We start from the raw sequence: 22,226 nt of genomic DNA, 5'->3' as shown, positions 1-22,226 counted from the left end.
TTCCTTAGTGGAGAGGTTCTCCATTAACCTTAATGGAGAGGTTCTGCAGGAAGCAGCACCAGTGGGGACAGGGAGATTTCCTGGTTGCCACGAGATCCAGACCTTTGGAGAAGCAACGATTTATCCAGGGGACGTGCATCCCAAATTCTCCCTGGCGCACCTTGGCTGGAGATGCCATCGGGGCCTTCCTGGTGCCCTTCATTCCACCGGAATCTGTCGATGCAGAAGCCAGATTTCAGTGAAATGAAGCCCCTCAGAGAGGCAGGTCAGCCCCACCTCAGCAGATGTTCCTCACCCCAGGAGCCTCCAGGCTGGACTTCCCAAACCCCTGCAGCTCATCCATGATTTCATCTGCTCACGATCCAAGATCTCTCACCTGGAGATGGAATTCCATCGCTGTGGGAGCCCATCCCACTGGAGATGTTGGACCCAGCCACGTGTGGGGCCAACAGCACCGTGGCCACCTCCAGAAGCGACCACCAACCTCGGGGACACCTTGGCCATCACCTCATTGGTGTCCTCTGCACTGGTGGCACCGGTGGCACTGAGGGACCTCAGGAATCTTCCCTTTTCCACACATTTGTGGCCAGGAGGTGGAGAAGGGGATGGAGCAAAGCTCTGGTCCAAACCTCACTTGGATGCTGCTCACGGGCCAGGCTTTCCCTACAAAATCCAGCTGTGCCTGTGCCCAGTGGAGGAGGGAAGGAGCCTGTGGAGCAGGGTGGGATTCAAACCCCTAAATGGGATTTATCTGGGATTACGGAGCGGGCTGGTGGCAGATGAAGGGCCAGATATGGGATTACTCCCCTTCCTCTTCTTGCTCCTCATGGAAATGATGGAATTAATGAGCCAATCTTGTTTATTCCAAGGGAGAACCAGGCCCGCCAGGAAAAGGAGTGGAAATGAAGGTAAACAAATCAAAATTAAACACCATGTGAACATTGGAAGTGCCTCCCTCTCTGTCTGGGTTGGGATGGCAGAGGGGACCCAATGTGTGTCCCCTTGGCCATCAGCCACCTCCAGGAGAAACCTCCTGGAGAGCAGAGGGGGAGAAGTTGGGACCATTTTTTTCCCCTTTGCAGGACCTGGAGAAGCTTTTTGAGGCGTACGGGATCAAGGTAGGAGATCCTTTGTCCTTCCTCCTGGCCAGGGGTTGTAATTTGGCTTTTCCATCTCTTCCCTCTGGAATCCTGGAGGTGACATTTGCTCCCCCAGCAATCCCAGGAAGGTTCATTCCATTTCCTTTTCGAGGTTGTATTTAAATACTTCTGGGACAGGTTTTTTGGTGCAGTTTTATGGGGTGGGTAGTGGCTTTGAGGCCACTGTGACAGTGACACTTGGACCCTAAAGCCCCTCTAATTCCAACCTCAACACCTTCCACCATCCCAGGTTGCTCCAAACCCCATCCAGCCTGGCCTTGGACACTTCCAGGGATCCAGGAGCAGTCGTAGCTTCTCTGGGAATTCTGTTCCAGCTCCTCCCCACCCTCACAGCCAAAAAATTCCTTCCCAATATCCAACCCAAATCCTCATTCAGTTTCAAACCCTTCCCTCTTGTCATATCCCCATATTCCCATGGGAAAAGCCACTCTCCCTCTTTTTTAAGTTCTGAAAGTTCCAAAAGGCCACAAATGTGGGGTTTTTATTTAGGAGAGACCCATGGATCAGCTCCTTGATCCCAAACCTGAATTTAAACCATCCCTGCCCTGTGAGCCCCTGGAAATCCGTCATTCCTTGTTTTGGGGTGGCTGCTCTCGGATTGTCACGTCCTGGGGACAGGAGGGTGGCACTGGGCTGCCTCACTGGTGTGCTCCGGTTCCAGCTGGCGCTGCTGAGGGACCTCTCCAACGCGATCCTGCGGGATGGGCTGGATGAGCTCCTGTGGCACCGGGGTGGCTCCAGGACGAGCAAAACTTCCAGGGAAAACCAGGCAGCCGTGCCTGTCACCGTGAGTAGTGTCACCTGCTGGGGGTGACAGATCTCCAGGGAACGAGGGAGATGGGAATGAGCCACCTGAGGTGGCAGGGTCACCTCTGTCCTCGAGCGGGTGGCTCGGGAGAGGCCACGCCTGGCACCGGGATCTGGGATCTTTGGGATAAAAGGATACAAAACATTCATTTTTTTAGTGGGAATGAAGGAATCAGTCAAGCTTTGTTCTCCATAGAAACTGTTCCCAAAGCCACCAAGGTGTCTTCGTGCCCTCTGGGAACCTTTGGAGTGGTGGGTGTGGGGATGGGAGCGCTGAAAGGGAAAATGAGAGGAGTCTGGACAGGAAAAGTGATCCCAGTGAGGGATGAGGATTCCTTGGAAGGAAAGTTTGGATGTGGCCAGCAAGGAATTGCTGCCCGCTCGCCCCATCCTGGCTCAGAAGTGTCACCAAGCGGAACAGAGTGTGCTGGAAGGTTGGGAAAGGTTGGAATGAAGCCACAGGATCCGGCTCCTCACGGGTGTGGATCCTGGGAGCTCAGGGCTGTCACTGTCACACCAATCCCTTGTTTTGGTGTTGCAGGATCCGCTGGTGTCCGACACTTCCCACCGTGTCCCGGCCGGCACCGAGGTGACAGGAGAAGGACAGAGCCTGGAGCTGGAGGCTCTGGAGGTGTCGCTGTCTGGAGGATTCCCTGAGGTGAAAAGATGAAATTTGGGTTCCCTGAGCAGGAAAGATGAAATTGGTGTTTTACTGCATCCGGCTCTGGGCTCTTCCAATCAGGGAGGACATGGAGGTGTCCAGGGAACGGAGCTGGGAAGGGTCTGGAGCCCCAGGAGAGGCTGAGGGAGCTGGGAAAGGGGCTCAGCCTGGAGAAAAGGGGGATCAGTGGGAATTTCTGGCTCTGCACAACTCCCTGCCAGGAGGGGACAGCCGGGGGGATTTGGGATCTTATCCCAGGGAACAGGGACAGGAGGAGAGGGAACCTGACCTCAGGATGGGCCAGGGGAGCCTCAGGGTGGGCAGCAGCAGGAATTTCCCCATGGAAAGGGTGGCCAGGCCTTGGAAGTGCCCAGGGAGGTTTGGAGTGCCCATCCCTGGAGGTGTCCAAGGAGCACCAGGAGGTGACACTCAGAGCTCTGGGCTGGGGACAAGGTGGGGATCAGGCACAGCTTGAACTTTATGGTTCTGGAATTCTTTCCTGTCCTGGGATTCTGTGGAGTGTCTCCTGCCCTGGCAGGGATGGATCCAATCCCGTTGTCAGGATGGATTGGGATTGTCCATGCTGGGACTGCCGGAGCTCCAGGGACGCTTGGACAACGCTCCCAGGGACAGGGTGGGATTGTTGGGATGTCCTGGGCAGACCCAGGAGCTGGGACTGGATGATCCCTGTGGGTCACTTCCCACTCAGGATATTCCATGATTCTGTGACTCCAGAGCCCTCATTTGGAGTAACCAGACAAATCCCAGCCACCTGCATCCTGATTAACTGCTCCTCTTTATGGGAATTAGGAATTTATCCACAATTTGAAGGCTTCTCTCCGTGCTGGGTTTCCTGTAGGAGGCATCTCCTGGGGTTTTATCTCCCTCTGTGGCTGGATCAGGATGATCCAGTTCCTCAGAGACTTGGACAAGGTGGGACAGGACATCCACTCTCAGCCCCAGGCTCCTCCCGTGTCCTCAGGTTTTTCCCAGATTTTTCCAACCGGGATTAGGACATTTTAGGGCCTTGAGAGGGGAGGTTTGCACCGAGAGACACAACCCTGGAGCCAGCAAAAGCTGGGATTTGGGCTACAGAGACCCCAAAACTTTCTCTGCTGAGCTTTGGGAGCCCAACCCAAACTGGAAGAAAGGATTTGGGACCATCAGAGCATCCCTTAATGCCTCAGGGAATCCTTCCTTTTCCATTGGTGCTGATTGAATGGATGCAAAGGAGTTAAAATTCCCAGAGCTTGACTGGACAGATCATTAGAATTTTGAGTTTTTCCTCTATTTTATTGCAGTGGAAAATTAAATTAGAGAGAGGATTTCTGCATGGATCAGTGTCAGGGCCTGGGAAAGAGTCCTGCTGTCCGTTTTCCCCATTTTTTCCAGTATTTAATGGAATTTTATCAACATTTATCCATCCTTCTCTGCAGGGCTTGGATGTGCCCCCACCACATCCAGGAGATCTGCAGGAAAACCATTCCCTGGATTTCCTCCAGCCCTTGGAGGAGAGGCTGGAAGGAGAATCCCAGCAGGACACCAGCCAGGTACGTTTTTCCAAGGATTTCAGACCAGTGATGGACTGGGATGCGAAACTTAATCCTGATGTGGCTTCTCCATATCCCTGGAGATATGGAATGCTCCTGGAATGGGCAGGAGGCTGATGGGAGTGACAAAAATCCCTTGGGAAATGTTTTGTTGGTTAATTCCACAATTTTGGGGGGAAAACCAGGATAATCCCATTTTTTCTGATCCCAACTGGCCATGCCATACTTGTATTATTCCAGTTTGGAATAATTGAAGAGTTGATGATTCCAAAGACTTTTAAAATGGAGATAATGCAGACTCCAAACAGGGAATTTAAAATATGCCTCCTACAAGAAGTTTCCTTTTCCTTCCCACTTTCCATGGGTATGGAAATTCATGGATACGGTCTCAGGATATTCCACCGATATTCCAGGATATTCCTGCTGTGCTCTGGAGCATCTGAGTCACTTAAAGAGGAGGATTTTAGGGCCTAGGCAGGAATTTGGAGATTTTCTCTGATCCCTAGGATCCATTTCCCTCTGTTTTCCTGCACTCCTGGGCAGAGGTTCCCTTCCCAAATCTTGCTCCAAATCCAGCACTCTCCGGTTTGGACATTGTATCCCTGTGGAATTCTTGGAAACACCCAGCAGCAGGACAGCAGCAGCTTTAAAAAGTGAAGGGAAAAATCCCTTGGATATTTCCTTGGAGCTGCAGGCACAACATCAGCAAGGATATTTTTAAGGATGGCAAGATGGGAATAACTGGAAGTGGAACTTCAGGAAATCCTGTGGTTTATCCAGTTTGCCGAACTCTTCCTTCTGCTCCCATCCCTTTATCCCTGCCCTGGGATGATGAATTCCAGGGTTAATCGTGGAGCTGGAATCACGAAGGCTCAGCAGCCACGAGAGGGCTCCCGGCTCAAACGCAAAAACCTGGAGCGGGATCTGCGGCTCTGGAGACGCCGGGATGTGCCAAGAGCATCCCAGGGCTCTGCTTTTCCTCCTGGATGCAGCAATTCCCTCTCCTGGGAATGGTTAAGCTGGAGAACCACAGAGGATGGAGCCCAAATCCCTCGGTTTTTAGAATCATGGAATGGTTTGGGTGGGAAGGGATTTTAAGGATGATCCCATTCCATCCCCCTGTCACGGGCAGGGAATCTTCCACCATCCCCGGCTGCTCCAACCCCCGTGTCCAACCTGGCCTTGGACATTCCAGGGATCCAGGGGCTGCTCTGGGAATTCCAGCCCAGCCAGGAATTCCTTCCCCAGATCCCATCCATCCCTGCCCTCTGGCAGTGGAAGCCATTCCCTGTGTCCTGTCCCTCCAGGCCTTGTCCCCAGTCCCTCTCCAGCTCTTCTGGAGACCTTTTAGGTCTTGGAATGTGCTGGAAGCTTTCCCTGGAGCCTTCTCCTCTCCAGGAGAACATTCCCAGCTCTCCCAGCCTGGCTCCAGAGGGGCTCCAGCCCTGGAGCAGCTCCATGGATTCCTCTGGATTTGTGCCAGCAGCTCCTCCAGTGGTCCCTGTTTTATCAGGAGCTTTACAAACACAGAACAATTCCCACAGATTTTTTAGGACACTCCAAACTCCCTCAGCAGGACGGGATCTGCATCCCAAGGATGTTTTCCTCGCTTGCATTCGGAGTAAAATCCCATTTATCCTCATGGGAAGGGAACAGCGGATTCCAAAGGCTGGGAAAGAGCAGCTCCCACACCCTGGAGATGCCAAGGAGGGATGGAGCCAGATTTCCTGCCGTTTTTCCTGCCTGTTTTCCCAGTAGCAGCAGCAGGAGTCACGAATTTCCACCTGCTCCAAGGTTCACGGAGCCTGGAACAACCCAGGAGCTCCATCCCTGAGGAGCAATTCCTGGCAGGAATTAATTGGAAGCAAAGTCACTCCTGGGAAGAGCGGGGTGATCCCAAATCCACGTGTCTGGGGCTGGATGCTCATCCATGGATGGGGGTTATGGGACCATCCCAAAAAATTCCTGCTCCTCCACCCACAGATTATTCCTTTCCAGAGTTAATTTGGATAAATCCCCCTCATCTCCATGTGGATAAACCCACAACTGCTCCCTTTTCCTCCCTGAAATCCTGACTTTTTTTCTATTTTTCCCTTTCATTTTTGCAGGAATATTTTTTTCCTCTCCCTCCTACTTCCATTTTTCCCTTCCCTCCTTTTCTCCCTTCCCTCTTTTCCTTCCCCCCCCTTTTTTTCCCCCCATGCCAGTGACAAATCCTTCCTTGAGGAAGCAGCAGCCTCCCAGATTTTCTTGGAAATGCCTCATTCCTGGAGCAGGAAACTGCCAAAATTACAGAAGAATTAGGCAATTAATGGAGCCCCATTACCTCCAGCAATTTCCCAGAAAATGGGATCCCAGGGAACATTCCAAACCTCAGCCAGGTCTTGGCAACCTCTGGAATCTCTGGAATCGCCTCCACGAGGATTTGTGGAGCATTTTAGAGCCATTCCCAGGGAAATGAGCAGTGCTGGGGAAGGAGGGACGGGAAAATCCAGGTGGTGCCATCCCACGGTGCCATTTCTGGGAGATTTTCCCAAAAATCTCCCAGATTCTGGGAGAATTTTTTATCCACAATTTTTTTTTTTTATCCCCAAAACCCCACCCCGGATGGGGTGTATGGAAGGATGCCAGTGTATCCTTCATCCCTCTTTTATCCCTTTTCCCCTCATCCTCTTCCATGAAGAATTCCAGTTTTAATTGGCTCCAAATTGGGTTGATTTTTTTTTCCCTTGTGAGCCAGAAATTTGCTGTGTTCTTATCCGTGAGGTGGAATTATCCCGTGGTTTGTTAAAATCCGGGAAAATGGGATGATCATCCCTGAAAACCTCACCGAGCTCGCACTCACCAACATTCCCTGGAAGTTCAGGATTTATTTTCCCTGCTTAAACCATCCAAAAATCCATGAAATTAATGGAGGTGAATCCAGATCTTTGTTCCTAAAAAAAAAAAAAAAAAAGGAATATCCCTAAAAAACTGCACCACATCCTGATTTTTCCTTCTCCTTTTTATTCTCCTGGAAGTGATTGAGGCTTTTATGGCAAATAAATGCAATTTTTGCTTTCAGATCCAAATATTCCCAAAATATTCAGCTCAGGAAAGAATTGCTGGGAATATTCTCGATAGGAATATTCCCATTTTTCCAATGGATCATTTCCTCCTGCTGCTATGGAAAAGCAGGAACAATTTAGGAGACAGGTCAGGAATTGTTTTCATAACTTTGTGTGCCGTAAATATTCCAAATTATCAGCGAGGGGCTGATTAACATATGGCCATTAATTGGCATTCATTGATGGTTTATTCCAATTGGATGCTCCAGGCACAATAAACACGGAGTTGCCTGGGAATGGCCGGAGTAGGGCAGGATTCCAAGTTGGAATATTTTAGGTGGGGTTTTATCGCTTTGAAAATCGTGGAATTCTTAAGGTTGGAAAAGCTCATTTTGGTTTGTTGGTGGTATTATTATTATTATTATTATTATTATTATTATTATTATTATTATTATTATTATTATTATTTTATGATTAGAACTTCATGGAATCATGGAATGGGTCAGGACAGATCCTAAAGCCCATCCAGTTCCGTGGGCAGGGAACACCTTCTGCTATCCCAGGTTGTTCCAAGCCCTTTCCAACCTGGCCTTGGACACTTCCAGGAATTCCAAACTCCCCATTCCCTGGGGATGGAATTTTTTCCTCCCATCCAATCCAATTCTCTCCTCTGTTGGTTTTGAACCATTCCTTGTCCATAGATCGGCGCGCTGTGTTTCCCTTCCCGCAGGAAAATGGGAATTCCAACAACAGCTCCATGATCCCAAGGCAGAGATCCAGGAGATCTCCCTGGCATGAGGGACACCCCACAAGGATCCCATTCCAGAGCCATCCCTGTGATCCAGGAGGAAGCAGTACCCCTTCCCTGGAGGCTCCATCACCAGCTCATCCCCCTGGTGCTCCGGGAGCTCGGAAATTCCCCTCGGGATCCACGGTGAGCAATGGAAGTGGATCCCTGTTTTCCCACCCGGGCAAAGACACAATGAATGTGGAAATTTAGGGATAAATATCCATAAATAAATCAGGAAACAGCTGCTGCAGGAACCATTTTTCATGGACAAACAGATCCTTCTCCATGAATTTATCCAGGGAAATTAGAGAACAGAATAATCTGGTTTTTGGGGAAAACAGAACCACTGGAATCCCCTGGGAATGTTGAAGATATTTCCCGGTGGGGGTGGTGATAAACCTGCCCATTCCTGACATGCCTGGACATTCCAGGGATCTTTACCAGGAGATCCCAGAAATGGGGGGAAAAAAAAAAAAAAAAAAAAAAGTTGATTTTTATAAAATTTAAGAGCAAAAATTCCCATTCCCAGAAATTAAGGATGGAAAATTCGGGATGGTTTTCCCGTGAATGGATTTATTTGAAAGCAGGGAGTGACCCTCACCCTGCATTCCCAGGAGGAATGAGCTGAGCTCATCCACATCTTTTCCAGAAATTCCAGGGTTAAAATGGGACACCTGGAAAGGCTGGAATTCCTCAGGAATTGCTCAGGAATTCCTTGGTCCTGGCAGCTCCCAGATGTCCCATCCAGGCTGGAGCAGATCGGGAGCCTGGAGGCCTCCAAAGGATCCTGGAGATCCCTGGAAACCCCCAGCTTCCCTCTGGGATTCCCCACTTCCCATTCCTCACTTCCCATTCCTCAGGGGTGTCTTTTCCATGGCTCAAGGAAAAGTTTTTCCAGCTGCTCTCACGCTTCCCTCTCCTCTTTTTAATCCAAGGCATATCCAGGCCCTCATCATCCAAGGAGAATTAAGGTACGGAATTCCTTCAGTCCTGCTCTTATCCCTGGGAGGAGACAGCTGCTCCTTTCTCCCAGCCCAGCCCATCCCATCAATCCCATCCCATCCCATCGATTCCATTCCATCGATTCCATCCCATGGATCCCATCCCATCCCAGGAATCCCATCCCAGGAATCCCATCCCATGGATCCCATCCCATCCCAGGAATCCCATCCCAGGAATCCCATCCCAGGAATCCCATCCCAGGAATCCCATCCCATCCCATCCCATCCCATCCTATCCCATCCCATCCCATCAATCCCATCCCATCCCATCCCATCCCATCCCATCAATCCCATCCCATCCCATCCCATCCATCCCATCCCATCCCATCCCATCCCATCCCATCCCAGGGATCCCATGGATCCCATCCCATCAATCCCATCCCATCAATCCCATCCCATCCCATCGATCCCATCCCATCAGTCCCATTCCAGTGATCCCATGGATCCCATCCCACTGATCACATCCCATCCCATCAATCCCATCCCAGGGATCCCATCCCATGGATCCCATGGATCTCATCCCCCTATCCTATCCCATGGATCCCATCCCATCCCATCCCATCCCATCTCATGGATCCCATCCCAGAAATCCCATCCCATGGATCCCATCCCATGGATCCCATCCCATGGATCCCATCCCATCCCAGTGCATTTTTTCCTGGCAGAAGGAGGGAAGTGGCCCAGCAGATCCCTCCTCCCGTGGCCCAAAGGTCAGTGCTGTTATCCCACTTTTTTTACTGCGGATTCCTGGGATAATGATCCATTTTCCCAGAGCTGTCTCACTTTGGAAACTGAGGAGTCGCAGGCAAAAATCAGGAAATCCAAGATGAAATCAAGAGTTTTGCCATTGGTGATGAGCAGAAATTCCAGGATGGAATCTTTCAGAGCTGATCCAAACATGGGATTTGTGTTTTGGGAATCCTCAATCGGTTTGGGATCCCTCCTGTCTCCTTCAAATTCATGGAATTCTTTAAGATCTGCAGTATCCTGGGATAGGGAAACCCTCGATTTGTCACTTTTCCCTGGCCTTTGCTCCAGGATTTTTGGTTTTCCCTCTGCATTCCCACTGTTCAGGGTAATTCCCAATCCATTGTGGGAATGCGAGTGCTGGAAATCAGGGATTCCTCCATGGATATTTGCCAAAATCCGGAGCGGGGATGAGGGCAGCACCCACCCGGTGCGAAGAGGGAAGGGAAAATTCCTTGGAATAATCAATTTTTGAGATTGATTTTTTTGGGGATTGGTTGTTTTCCAGGGAGAAATGGGAGCTCCTGGAGCCCGTGGAGACAAAGGAGAAAAGGTAGGGATGGGCTTTTCCAGCCTGATCCTTTGGAACCGGAATTCCCTCTGCTGAGAGGGCCTGGAAAGGGAAAGGCAGTTGGGAATATGCTCATGGATCGGGTCCAATGGGAACTGGGATTGGCACATTCCCACCTTTATCCCCAAACCTTCCTGGGGGCTTTGTTCCCAAATTCCAGCGGTTTTTCCACACATCTGCCATGCTCAGGAGGAAATACGAAATCCAGAGTTTGGATTTAGTGATTTTTGAGGAATTTTCCAGCCTAAATGACGGAATTTTTTGTGTTCTATGATGCCAGAAGTTCAAGGGGAGGATTCCCGATGTTCATTTTCTGCTGGATAAGAGAACGAAAAGATGGGATGGACAAGGAAAATCCAGCCCTGGCAGGAGGATAGGGATGGGAAAAAAATGCCACAAAAATCCTCATTTTCCACTTTGGGCTGTGAAAATTTATTGGGAGCAGGTGGCAGATGCAGGGAAGGGGAACACGGAATTTCAGGAGAAAGGGAGGGTTGGTAAAAGGAAGAATCCCGTGGGGAATTTTGGGTGGAATCCTGGGAAAAAAGGAGGGGGAAGAGAAGTGGCTGGAAAGGGAATTTTGTCTTGCAGGGACAGCCTGGGGACGTGGGGGAGCCTGGAGAGAAGGTGAGTGCTGGAATCAGCTCCAAAGTTTATTTGGGAATCTCCTCCAAGAGCAGCCCGGGTGGGGCTGGATCCAGTCCCAACCCTGGGAATATCGATGGATTAAATCTAAGGAATTACAGATCTGCAGATGAACCTTTGTCCAGCAGGATTAATGACAGAAAAGCAAAAATATTGATATTATTATTATTATTATTATTATTATTATTATTATTATTATTATTATTATTATTATTATTATTATTATTATTATTATCATTATCATTATCATTATTATCATTATCATTATTAACATTATTATCATTATCATCATCATTATCATTATTATTAATAAGAATAAGAATATCAATATTATAATTTATAATTAGTATATTAATAATATTATAATTATAGAATGTAATTATAATTATATACAATTATATAATGATAATTATTTTATAGTTATATGTTTAATAGTAATAATAATAATAATAACAACAACAACAATAATTTGACAAAAAATCTTCATCAGAATTATTTCTTATAGAGAAGCTGAGTCTCCCAGGATAGGACAGAACAGTGCACGATACCAAAGTAATTCAATCAAATGAATATAAATTAATTATTTTGCTGGTTGAAAACTGAAATTAATTATTTTAAAGCAATTAAAATTAGCCCAAACCCCCAATAATTGAAGTAGAGATTGATGTCACTCACCCAGACAATGACCTGAGAGGGGTTTGATGTCCACTCTCATCCCATCACCGAATTCCTTGGAATGTGGGCGTTTTCCCAGTTCCCCCCCCCCCCCCATTTAACTGATTCCAGTCAAAGAATCCCTGGGAATCTCTTGCTCAGGGGTGACAACTCCATGACCTCGGAATCTTCTCTTTATTCCCCAGGGCACCAAAGGAGACCGAGGGGACGAAGGCCAAAAGGTGAAGGACAAAGTTGGTGCCAGCCAGGGGTGGCTTTTCCTCCTTTTCCCAACTCCCACCTTCCCACCTCGGGATCGGTGTCCAGGGCACCCCTGAGGTGTGGCTGGGGACCGGGATGAGATTCCAGGAGGATCACATGGACAGGAATGCGTCTGTCCCAGAATCCTGGGATAGCATTCCCAGTAATATTCCAGAAGGATCACACGGACAGGAATGAGTCTGGCCCAGAATCCTGGGATACCATTCCCAGTAATATTCCAGAAGAATCACACAGACAGGAATGAGTCTGGCCCAGAATCCTGGGATACCGTTCCCGGTAATATTCCAGGAAGATCACACGGACAGGAATGAGTCTGGCCCAGAATCCTGGGATACCATTCCCAGTAATATTCCAGAAGGATCACACGGACAGGGATGTGTCTGGCCCAGAATCCTGGGATACCATTCCCAGTAATATTCCAGAAGAATCACACGGACAGGAATGAGTCCGGCCCAGAATCCTGGGATACCATTCCCAGTAATATTCCAGAAGGATCACACGGACAGGAATGAGTCTGGCCCAGAATCCTGGGATACCATTCCTGTAATATTCCAGAAGGATCTCACAGACAGGAATGAGTCTGGCCCAGAATCCTGGGATAGCATTCCCGGTAATATTCCAGGAAGATCACACGGACAGGAATGAGTCTGGCCCAGAATCCTGGGATACCATTCCCAGGAATATTCCAGCTCCCTCTTTTCCAAAGCTGATTCCCAGCAGCTTCGTCTCATCCAGAGGAGACGAGGGCTCTGTAGGAACCCTTGGAATGGGATCATTCCTGTGGGATTTCAGCTGGATCTCCATGGAGCAGCACAAACCAAACTCTCCCTGTCCTGGGTTTTCACTGGAAGGAGAATTCCTGATTTTTCCTGACTTTCCTTTCACAGGGAGAGCCAGGAATTGGGTTCAGAGGTCCGGTTGGCCAGGCTGGGCCACCTGGATTTAAGGTAAGGTTGGATTTATTTCTTCCTGGGATTTTTCCTCTTTGTCATCCTGGTTTTCCGCTGCTGGATGTGGAGCATGGAAGTGGCTGCAAAGAGAAAGGACCAAAATCATCCTGGAAAGGTGGGAGAAGGATTTGGGATAGAGGGAATGCTCTGTGCCCTCCCAAGGGTCGTTTCACAGGGACATCCTGAGGATAAATTTGGAATCGTGGAAGGGTTTGGGCTGACCTCTCTGCAATCAGCAGGGACATCCTCAGGCTGGGGGAAAAAAAAAAATCCAGGGAATTGTGGGTTCAGCAGGAATGAGTTCCAGGGCTCCCCAGGGTGCTGGAATTCACCACAAGTCTGGAGCTAAAGGCTCTGTCCTTATTTAGCCACAGAAAAGCCCTTTTGTCACCAAAACTTGGGAAGAAAAGAAATCCCAAAGTTCGGTGACAATTCCAGCAGCCCTCAGATCTCCTCATGGATCAGGACTGGAAGCAGTGTCCCAAATTCCACGCACCGATCATGGGAATTCAAGGAGACATCCCAGACTTTCTCCAGGAGCTCCAGCAAATCCCACCCAATATCCCAATTCCTTGTGATTCCCTCACCAGGGCGAGCCAGGGGCCCCGGGACCTCCAGGAGCTCAGGGCATCCAAGGAATTCGCGGCAACGCCGGCACTCCCGGATCCCAGGGGGACAGAGGGGCTCCCGGTGTGCCTGGAATTCCAGGACAGAAGGTGAGGGGACACCTTGGGTTGTGTTTGTCACCTCAAGGTGACCCCCGTGGGTCAAACCCCCACAGTTCCAGGTCTCCTGGATGTTGTCAGGGAAGTGGGAACAAATCCCAGTTGGAAAAGGAAGGGTACCGGGAATGATTAGAATGATGGGATAATCCTCAGGTTCCAGAATAAAACAGGGGAGCTCCTGGGAAGTTTCTCTTCCTGGGAATTTAATGGTGGGACTGGAGGAGGGGACTGGGAAGGAGCGGCCATCGCATCGGGATGGCAGCTGGAATTTTGGGGTCATTAATCCCTGGGAATAGAGGGAGGAATCCCAGAATCCCAGGGTCACTGAGGTTGGGAAAACCCTCCAAGGTCATGGAGTCCAAACCTGCCAAATCCACAGTGAGTGCCACATCCAGGAATCCCTTGGACACCTCCAGGGACTGATGGGGACTCCAGACCTCCCTGGGCAGCCCCTTCCAATGCCTGACCACCCTTTCCATGAGGAAATTCCTGCAGGGAACACTTGGATCACCAGCTCCTGCTTTTGTCCGGATCAGGGAAACCAGGACCTTTCCCATCCGTGTGTTCTCCTCTCAAAGGGTTTTGTTTTCCAGGGGGAACGTGGGAGGAGAGGCCGGAGTGGATTTCCTGGGCCCGTGGGGCCATCGGGATCCCCAGGAAAAGAGGTGGATTTGTACACATTCCCTGTGCCTTTTGGGAGGGATGGATGAGGGATCTGGGCTGGATGGGCTTTGATCCTCTGGGAATGTTGGGATAGGAGAGCACGGAGCACTTCCAAAGCAAATCCTGCCCTTTACTTTGTTTTCCTTGTCCTACAGGGAATTCCTGGGACCCCTGGAGCCAAAGGCAACAAGGTCAGCGCCACCCTCCCAGGAAAGTCACGAGCAGAAATCATAGGAATGGGAATGGGAATGGGAATGGGAATGGGAATGGGAATGGGAATGGGAATGGGAATGGGAATGGGACGAATCCCTGTCTCCATCTTTCTTAATCCCATTCCACCCTCACTCCCATGATTGCTGGAGCACCCTCCAAAGGGAACAGCAGAAAATCCATGGAATTGAGTCTCCTGAGTCTTCCTGGAGCTTCAATCCTGGCCAGAATAATCAGGGATTCTGTGGTGGGGTTTCCCTGCTCTGAGTGACGCCTCTGGAATTCTCTGCTTTCCAGGGAGAAGCCGGCGTTGGAGCTGCTGGCCCGAGAGGTCCCCGTGGATTCCCTGGCCCTCGGGTAGGTCCATCCATAAATATTCCAGGCTTGGATTCCTGCGGCCTCCAGCCCCCTTTGGAGGCAGCTTTATCCATCACCTCCCTCCCACCCATCCCAGAAATTCCTGAAGGGTTTCAGGTAGCAAAAATTCCCCTTTTCCTCCTTTCCCTGAGAAGTTTTGTTCTCCTTCTGGCAAAGACGGAGTCGGAATCGGAAAATCGTGTTTAAATTGGCTGCTCCTGTGGCTGTCCCACAAATAAATCGGGATTTTATGGCCCAATCCATCGGGAAAAATTCCCCACCTGCTTTTGGATGAGGCCCCTGAGGCGAAACACTCCCCAGAAATGTCAACAGCTGTGGGTAAACCTTGCTGGAGTTTCATTATCCAAAGGAAACGTTGGAATAATGTTTCTGCTCTTCTGACTCCGGCACAAATCTAAATCCCAGGATCTCAGGTTGCTTTGGCTTCAGGTGGGAGACCCAAATTTGGCCTAAATTATTTGGAATTTGAACAATTCCTGAGGTTTAAAGGCAGGTTCTGTGGGGTCAACTCAAGGAGGTCATAAAAGGCCTTCATGGACCCTCCAGCGCAGCTCTGTCATCCCAATCCATAAAAACACCCGGCACCTGATCCTGATGGAGGGAGAAAGAGGCTGGAAAAATCCTCTGGGCACGGGGAATTCTGCCTGCCCCATTCCCAGCGGGATGGTTTGTGGGTTTGGGATTCCCTGTGTGCTGCATTCCTCATTGCTATCCCCACCCCTCCGCATCCCCCAGGGCGACGAGGGCATCGTGGGAATGCGGGGTCCTCCTGGAATGATGGTGAGTGTTCCAATATCCCGGAAAATCCCGGGATCCACGGCTGGCAAAATCCCCACGAGCCATGAGAGGAATAAAATGGGATTCTTCCGGAGGGAAATAGAGGTTTGGGAACCTGAATTCCAGTGGGATAAGGGAGTGGAAAATCGTGTGAATTCCTTGCTGTCCTTGTCCATTTGGGTGGCTCATCCCAAGGTTGGGAAGCCCTCCTGGAATAACAATCCCCCCCCTGCTGTTGTCAGGTCTATGGGAATTTCAGGGATTTCAGGACAGGGATTTCAGGCTCTTGTTCCGCTGGAGACACAAATGACAGCTGGAATTTGGATAAACTCATTATTTATTAATTATTCATTATTATTTATTAGGCTGTTATTTTTCATGGAATGAAAGGAAGAGGGTTTTTTTATAAGGACACGGAGCAATAGGAAATGGGGGAATGGTTTTAAACTGGAATAGCACACAGATAAATGGTATATTGGGAAGAAATTCTTCCCTGTGAGGGTGGGGAGGCCCTGGCACAGAATTCCCAGAAAAATTGTGGCTGCCCCATCCCTGGAAGTGTCCAAGACCAGGTTGGATGAGGCTTGGAGAACCCTGGGATAGGAAAAAGTATCCCTGCAGATGAAAATTCCCATCTTCCTGCATGTTCCAGGGAATTTAGCAAGCAGGGGTGACCATGGTGGCTTTTCACCTCTCCAAATGTGCTCCCCATCCTGGCTTGGCCTCCAAAGGATCTGGAGATCCCCATCCAGGATCCTCCTCCACCTTGGAAGAACATCTTGGAGCAGCTTGGCTTTTCCTTGATGTTGAGGGTCCAAAAATCCCAGTGGGATTCTCAAAACGAGGGAATTTGGCTGAATTTATCAACCTGCCAGGAGATCCCGGTGGTGGGCAGAGGATTAAAGTAGGAGCTCCCGTGCTGGTTCTTCCAGAGGTTTTTCCATGCTGGAAGCAGCTCTGCCTTTGGACAGAGGCTTCTCTTTCCCAACATTCCCACCTTCCCACTTTCCTCCTGTTATTGTGGATCCTCAAGTGGTTTTTATGTGGTTTTTTTCCAGGGTCCAAAAGGCTTCCCGGGTGTGAAGGGCCAAAGAGTAAGAACTGATCTTATCTGCAACTCTTATCTGCAACTCTTATCTGCAACTCTTATCTGGAACTCTTATCAGAAACTCTTATCTGAAACTCTTATCTGAAACTCTTATCTGCAACTCTTATCTGAAACTTTTATCTGAAACTCTTATCTGAAACTCTTATCAGAAACTTTTATCTGAAACTCTTATCTGCAACTCTCTTATCTGCAGCTCTGATCTTCTCTGCACAGTTCCTGGTGTTGTGGGCGCCTTTTAAACCAGTGGGAATAATCCCAGGATCTCCTGGGAATGGATTGGGGGAGCCCCTGGATCAGCCTTTGGGAATAATCCCAGGATCTCCTGGGAATGGACTGGGAAAGCCCCGGATCACTTTGGGAATAATCCCAGGATCTCCTGGGAATGGACTGGGAGATCCCCTGGATCACTTTGGGAATCATCCCAGGATCCCCTGGAAATGGACTGGGAGAGCCCCTGGATCAGCCTTTGGGAATAATCCCAGGATCTCCTGGGAATGGACTGGGGGAGCCCCTGGATCAGCGTTTGGGAATAATCCCAGGATCTCCTGGAAATGGACTGGGAGATCCCCTGGATCACTTTGGGAATAATCCCAGGATTTCCCAGGAATGGACTGGGAGAGCCCCTGGATCAGCCTCATGTGCTCTGCACTCCAGCTCCTATTCCATACAGATTCCATTAAAAGATTTGAGGGAGAAATTTGGGAAATCCTTCATTTTTAGGATGTCATCCCACCCCTGCTGAATCCCATTGGGATGGGAATTCCAGCAGTAATTCCACATTGTGCTGAGTGTGGAGTCAGGAAAACCAGCTCAGCCCTCTGGGGTTTTTATTCATTGTCAGTGCCGTAAATTTGGGTTTCCCACAACATTTTGTGGCGAGCTGAAGGTTTTCCAGAGTGTCCAGAGGATCTGACTTCCAGCTCCGGGAGATTTCAGTGGCTTGGAGTGGGAATCAATGGCCTGAGAGGGAATAAAAAGGGAATAATTCTTTTTTATTATTATTATTTATTTTCCTGTTTTTAGGGTGATCGGGGACTTCTGGGACCAAAGGGAGAACGAGTAAGGACATTCCAGATATTTTTGGGGTTTTCCTTTCACTGTGTGGCTCCAAGAAAAGCCTGGATCCATCCTCTCCTTGTTCTGCCAATGGAATTAAGATGAGGAAACACCTGGATTCTGCCCCTCCTTTTTGGGGGGGTTTCCACCAGTTTAAATCTTTTGATTCCATCCTTGCACTGGGAACATTTCTTGGAGCTGAGTTTGCGGGGTGGATTTGATCCTAAAAAAAAAAAGAATTAAAAAAAAAAAAAAAAGAAAAAAAAAAAAAAAAAAAAAGAAAAAAAATACTAAAGTAATTTTGGGAACGATTTGCTGAGGCACAAAAAAAAAAAATCCTGAATTAAGGGAGGAAGAAAATTCCACCTGATTTTTGGAATGAGCAGCTGACCCCAAAGCCAACCTTAATTTCCAGCAGCCCGAGCTGGCTCCTGACAGGTAATGGGAAAATAGCTCCTCGAGTGCTCCTGGAAAATGCTCCGAAACCTCTGAACTCGTGCCCGGCGTTTTGTTAAGTTCCTTCCTGGCCGGAATGGCTCGTTGGAAAATGAGGTTTGGAAAAGCATCCGTGATGATGCCGCCTTTGAGTCACGCAATATTCAGTGATTAAGGCCCATTTGTCTCCGAGGAGGCTCTTCTGGAAAGGAACTCGCTCCGGAGACCAATCAATTCTTAATTTGCTTCGTGAGGAGGCCTCGAAACTCTTCCCAAGCCGAAGGAATGTGGGATGCATTTTCCAAAGGATGCCTTCATAAAAGAGGAGGTGGAATCGGAGATAAAACGGGAGCAGGAGGGAAAAATTGGCTTGGCTTTGTTCCACCTGACTGCAGCTTAATTTTCCCTCTCATTCTCCCTGGATCAGTGTGGGAATAACTCCACACTGGAATCCCAGGGTTGGATTAAACTGCAGGATTTTCAGTCTCCCTTTTATTCCCAGAATTTGTTGAGCCCCATCCTGCCTCTGTCAGAGAGCTGGGAAGCAGGAATGTGTCTGAAAGCAGAATTTGGGCAGGGTCCTGTGGTGAGGGTTGGAGTCCAAAAAATTTTTTTTTGGAATATTGACGGATGTGGAGTTGGTAAAAGCCCAGCAAGGCAGAATCACCCAGAACAGGAATATTTGTGCTGAAGGGAGTCGAGGGAAAGGAATTTTTTCCAAAGGGAACACCAGAAGGTGCCTCATCCCTTTTGGAGACACAACCATCCCTTCTCCAGAGCAGAAACATTCCTTGGAATAGCCTGGATTCCACTCTCTGAGGAGCTCGGCACGGATGTGTCCATGGGGTTCCTGTGGCTCCCAGGTGACACTTTGGGGGTGTCACCCCCCAAACCTCTCTCTGAGGGGTGACCCCAACGCCGTTCCCATTCCTCAGCTCCGAGTGCATCCATGAACACCACGGACAGCTCCATTCCCAACCCTGGAAGAGCTGGAAATCCCGACCCCCAGGTGTCCCTCATGGATTCTGTCCCAGCAGCGTCAGCCTGGGATCAGGGAACGATCCTGTTGTCCCTTTCCATCCGGGAGAACTGCACTGGGATAATTCCAGCTTTAGGGAGTTTTTTAGGGACAGGACGTCACCGGGAAACATCAGGATTTGGAGTTTCCTGTGCACGTTCCAGCTTTTAATTAAGGGTGATTAACCCTAGCAATTAATGTAATTGTTAATCACTGCATTCCCAGTGGGATCCATGAGCTCCTGGTGGATCCCTTTCCCTGTCTCTCCTCTCTCCAGGGTGAGTCCATAACTATTTTTGGACCCCAGGGCTACAAAGGCACCAAAGGAGATCCCGTAAGTTTGGCTTTCCAAGGTGTCCCTTCCCTGCCTGGGATCAGCTGGATCCTTCCAGGAGAGTCGGAAGAATTCGAATCCAGCAATTCCTGGTTTTCCTTTCAGGGTGAGCAGGGACTGCCGGGTTTTGATGGAGACAAAGGCGAGAAGGGAGAGGACGGACCCGTAGGAGAAAAGGTGGGAACTTCCCAAAGCCTGTGAGGAAGGGACCGAGGGTGTGAACGGAATTCCCAGAAAAATTATGGATTAAAAATTATGGATCCCTGGAAGTGTCCAAGGCCAGGTTGGACAAGGCTCGGAGCAGCCTGGGACAGTGGAAGGTGTCCCACGGCTGGGATTGGAACTGGGTGATCTTTAAAGTCACTTTCACCCCAATTCCATCCTGGAATTCTCCGGTCTCTGCTGGAAAACACAGCCACACCCAACTCTAGCACTGACAGGGAGAGGAGGGGGCTGGGCAGGGCTTGGGGACACCAAACACATCCCATTTCTCCGGTGTCCCACTGGGACAATTCCATTCCCGCATCCCCCTCTCTCTCCAGGAGCTGTCCCTGCTCCTGGAGCCTCTGGAATGCTCTTGGCAAGGCTTGGGTGGCTCCCGTGTCCCTCTTGTGTCCCCTGGGTGGTGGCAGAGCTCCTCCCTCTCCCTCTGCTTCCCCGGGAGCTCATCCCAGGTCCCAACCCGGCCCCGTTTTCCTGGGAAGAATCACGGAATTCTCCCACTCCCAGCTGAGTCACGGCTCCCATCTCCGTGTCCTACTCATCCCAATTTCCATCTCACGGAAATGGCTTTGGCTTCACGAGCCTGACCCAGGACTGAATAAATTGAAGCTGCTACAGCAGCAGTGACACATCCAGCTCCTGTTATTTCCCATGGGAAGCTGGATCCCGGTGTAGTCCAGGTGGGAATTGCCTGATCCAAGGTGGGCACGTCCCTTGGGAAGAGGCAGATCCTGACCTTTTATGATCCCGCTCCCCAAAGTGAAGGAAACTCTTGGAGGTTCTCCCGTGGCGGGGGGAGGTTTTCCTGCGTTTTAAAGTCGGATAAAACTCCACATATTTTATTTGTCTGGTTGGACTCCGATGAAAAATACTCCATAAAAAATAATCCAGAAAAATATTCCAGAAAAAAAATAATCCATTAAAAATTACCCATAAAATATTCCATAAAATAACACACAAACATCTCCTCCTGGATGAATATCTGGATGACTTTGGAGAGTGGAATCTCTGGCCCCAGTGAACCCCTCAGGGTCTTCTCCTGGATTTTTGGCATAGGTTCAGCTCATCCCAAGGATCCAAACCCCCTTCCTGCCTGTTTCCCTTCCATCCCCACCACTGGGCACGGAATCTTTTCCATAACAATTCCCAGAGGTTCCTGCCAAATCCTGGCACTGGCGGCTTCCTTCCCGACCCCTGGGGATGGAATTTTGGTATGGAAATGGTGCTTTTGGTCACCTTTGTTATCTCCATGGGTTTTTCCATGGATAAATTCCAGAGAGAAGGTGCTCAAAAGGTATTTAACTGGGATTTTAACATTTTAGGGAATCAAAGGAGAAGCTGGAGCCAAGGGAATGATGGGACTTTTTGGGAGCAGAGGACCCGTGGGACAGAAGGTGAGCTCCAAACTTGAGGCATCTCCTGCCAGGGCTGAGATGGAAAATCCCACCCCAGTTTTCCCGTGGAATATAATCCTCCCTTCCCTCCCCAAAATTGCTGATTGGAATGATTGAGGCTCTGGAAAAGCAGGAGCAGCTGCACTTTTCCAGGAAAATCCTAAAGATTTTAAAGGAGCAGAGAGCGCTCCAGGAGCTTTTCCAGGCTGGAATGGTCAGTAAGGAGTTTCTGGAATGTCAACATTCCAGAAGGAAGGTGAGAGAAGTTCTCCAAGCTCCATTTAGAGCCGGTGGAATCCGTTGTTTTCCAGCTGGGATATTTGGGATATCCCACTGTCCTTCCAGCTGTTGCTGTAGGGAGCTCCTCAAAGCTCTCCTTCTCCCTTTCCCAGAATTCCTACAGCATTCCCTGTTTCCAGAGGGATCTCAGCTCTTCCCCAGGATAACTCAACCCGTTTTCCTTGCAGGGGGAACCAGGAGAACCAAGCTCACCGGGATCTTCCGTGAGTTGGAAAATGTTCCCTTGTCTTTCCAAAGGCCTGTGTGGCCTGGGCATTTCTGTCCCACAACCAGAAATGTGGGAAGGGGTGGGAAGAGGCCGTGGGAACTGGGAGATACTCCCCAAAGTCCATGTTCCAAGAGGTTTTGCTGGAAAACCAGCGTGGATACCAGGGATGGCAGGTTTGGGGTTATGGCTTGTGGAAGAAATCCCTCTCTGTGAGGATGGGGAGGCCCTGGCACAAAATTCCTGGAAAAATTATGGATGTCCCTGGATCCCTGGAAGTGTCCAAGGCCAGGCTGGGGAGGGCTTGGAACAACCTGGGATAATGGGAGGTGTCCCTGCCCTTGGGATTGGAACTGGATGGGCTTTAAGGTCCCTTCCCCACCCCAAACCATTCCATGATTCCACAAATCCATGATTTTGCATTAAGGAACACAAAAAAAAGACATTTATTTAATGTTTGTAATTCCTTTGGTGGATTCGCCCCAAGTGGAAAAGTCTCCAAGCCCCAAAGACTCTCAGAATCACAGGATCATGGA

At 49.5% G+C, this 22,226-nt stretch overlaps 1 protein-coding gene across 1 annotated transcript in view; it reads left to right on the top strand.

Annotated features, from left to right (window-relative positions):
• LOC131592669 (collagen alpha-1(VII) chain-like) overlaps positions 1 to 22,226 on the top strand; it is an 81,805-nt gene that overhangs the window by 39,521 nt on the left and 20,058 nt on the right. The window contains 19 exon segments of the mRNA XM_058864342.1: positions 870 to 908; positions 1,083 to 1,118; positions 1,822 to 1,947; positions 2,509 to 2,625; positions 10,278 to 10,316; positions 10,926 to 10,961; positions 11,840 to 11,875; positions 12,803 to 12,862; positions 13,456 to 13,581; positions 14,184 to 14,255; positions 14,409 to 14,444; positions 14,761 to 14,820; positions 15,577 to 15,621; positions 16,677 to 16,712; positions 17,750 to 17,785; positions 19,513 to 19,569; positions 19,675 to 19,746; positions 21,114 to 21,185; positions 21,653 to 21,688. Coding sequence (XP_058720325.1) covers positions 870 to 908; positions 1,083 to 1,118; positions 1,822 to 1,947; positions 2,509 to 2,625; positions 10,278 to 10,316; positions 10,926 to 10,961; positions 11,840 to 11,875; positions 12,803 to 12,862; positions 13,456 to 13,581; positions 14,184 to 14,255; positions 14,409 to 14,444; positions 14,761 to 14,820; positions 15,577 to 15,621; positions 16,677 to 16,712; positions 17,750 to 17,785; positions 19,513 to 19,569; positions 19,675 to 19,746; positions 21,114 to 21,185; positions 21,653 to 21,688 — 1,137 coding nt within the window.

The sequence above is a fragment of the Poecile atricapillus genome, chromosome Z, assembly GCF_030490865.1.
Source record: "Poecile atricapillus isolate bPoeAtr1 chromosome Z, bPoeAtr1.hap1, whole genome shotgun sequence".
NCBI lineage: Eukaryota > Metazoa > Chordata > Aves > Passeriformes > Paridae > Poecile > Poecile atricapillus.
This window is presented reverse-complemented; position numbering and strand designations above follow the sequence as displayed.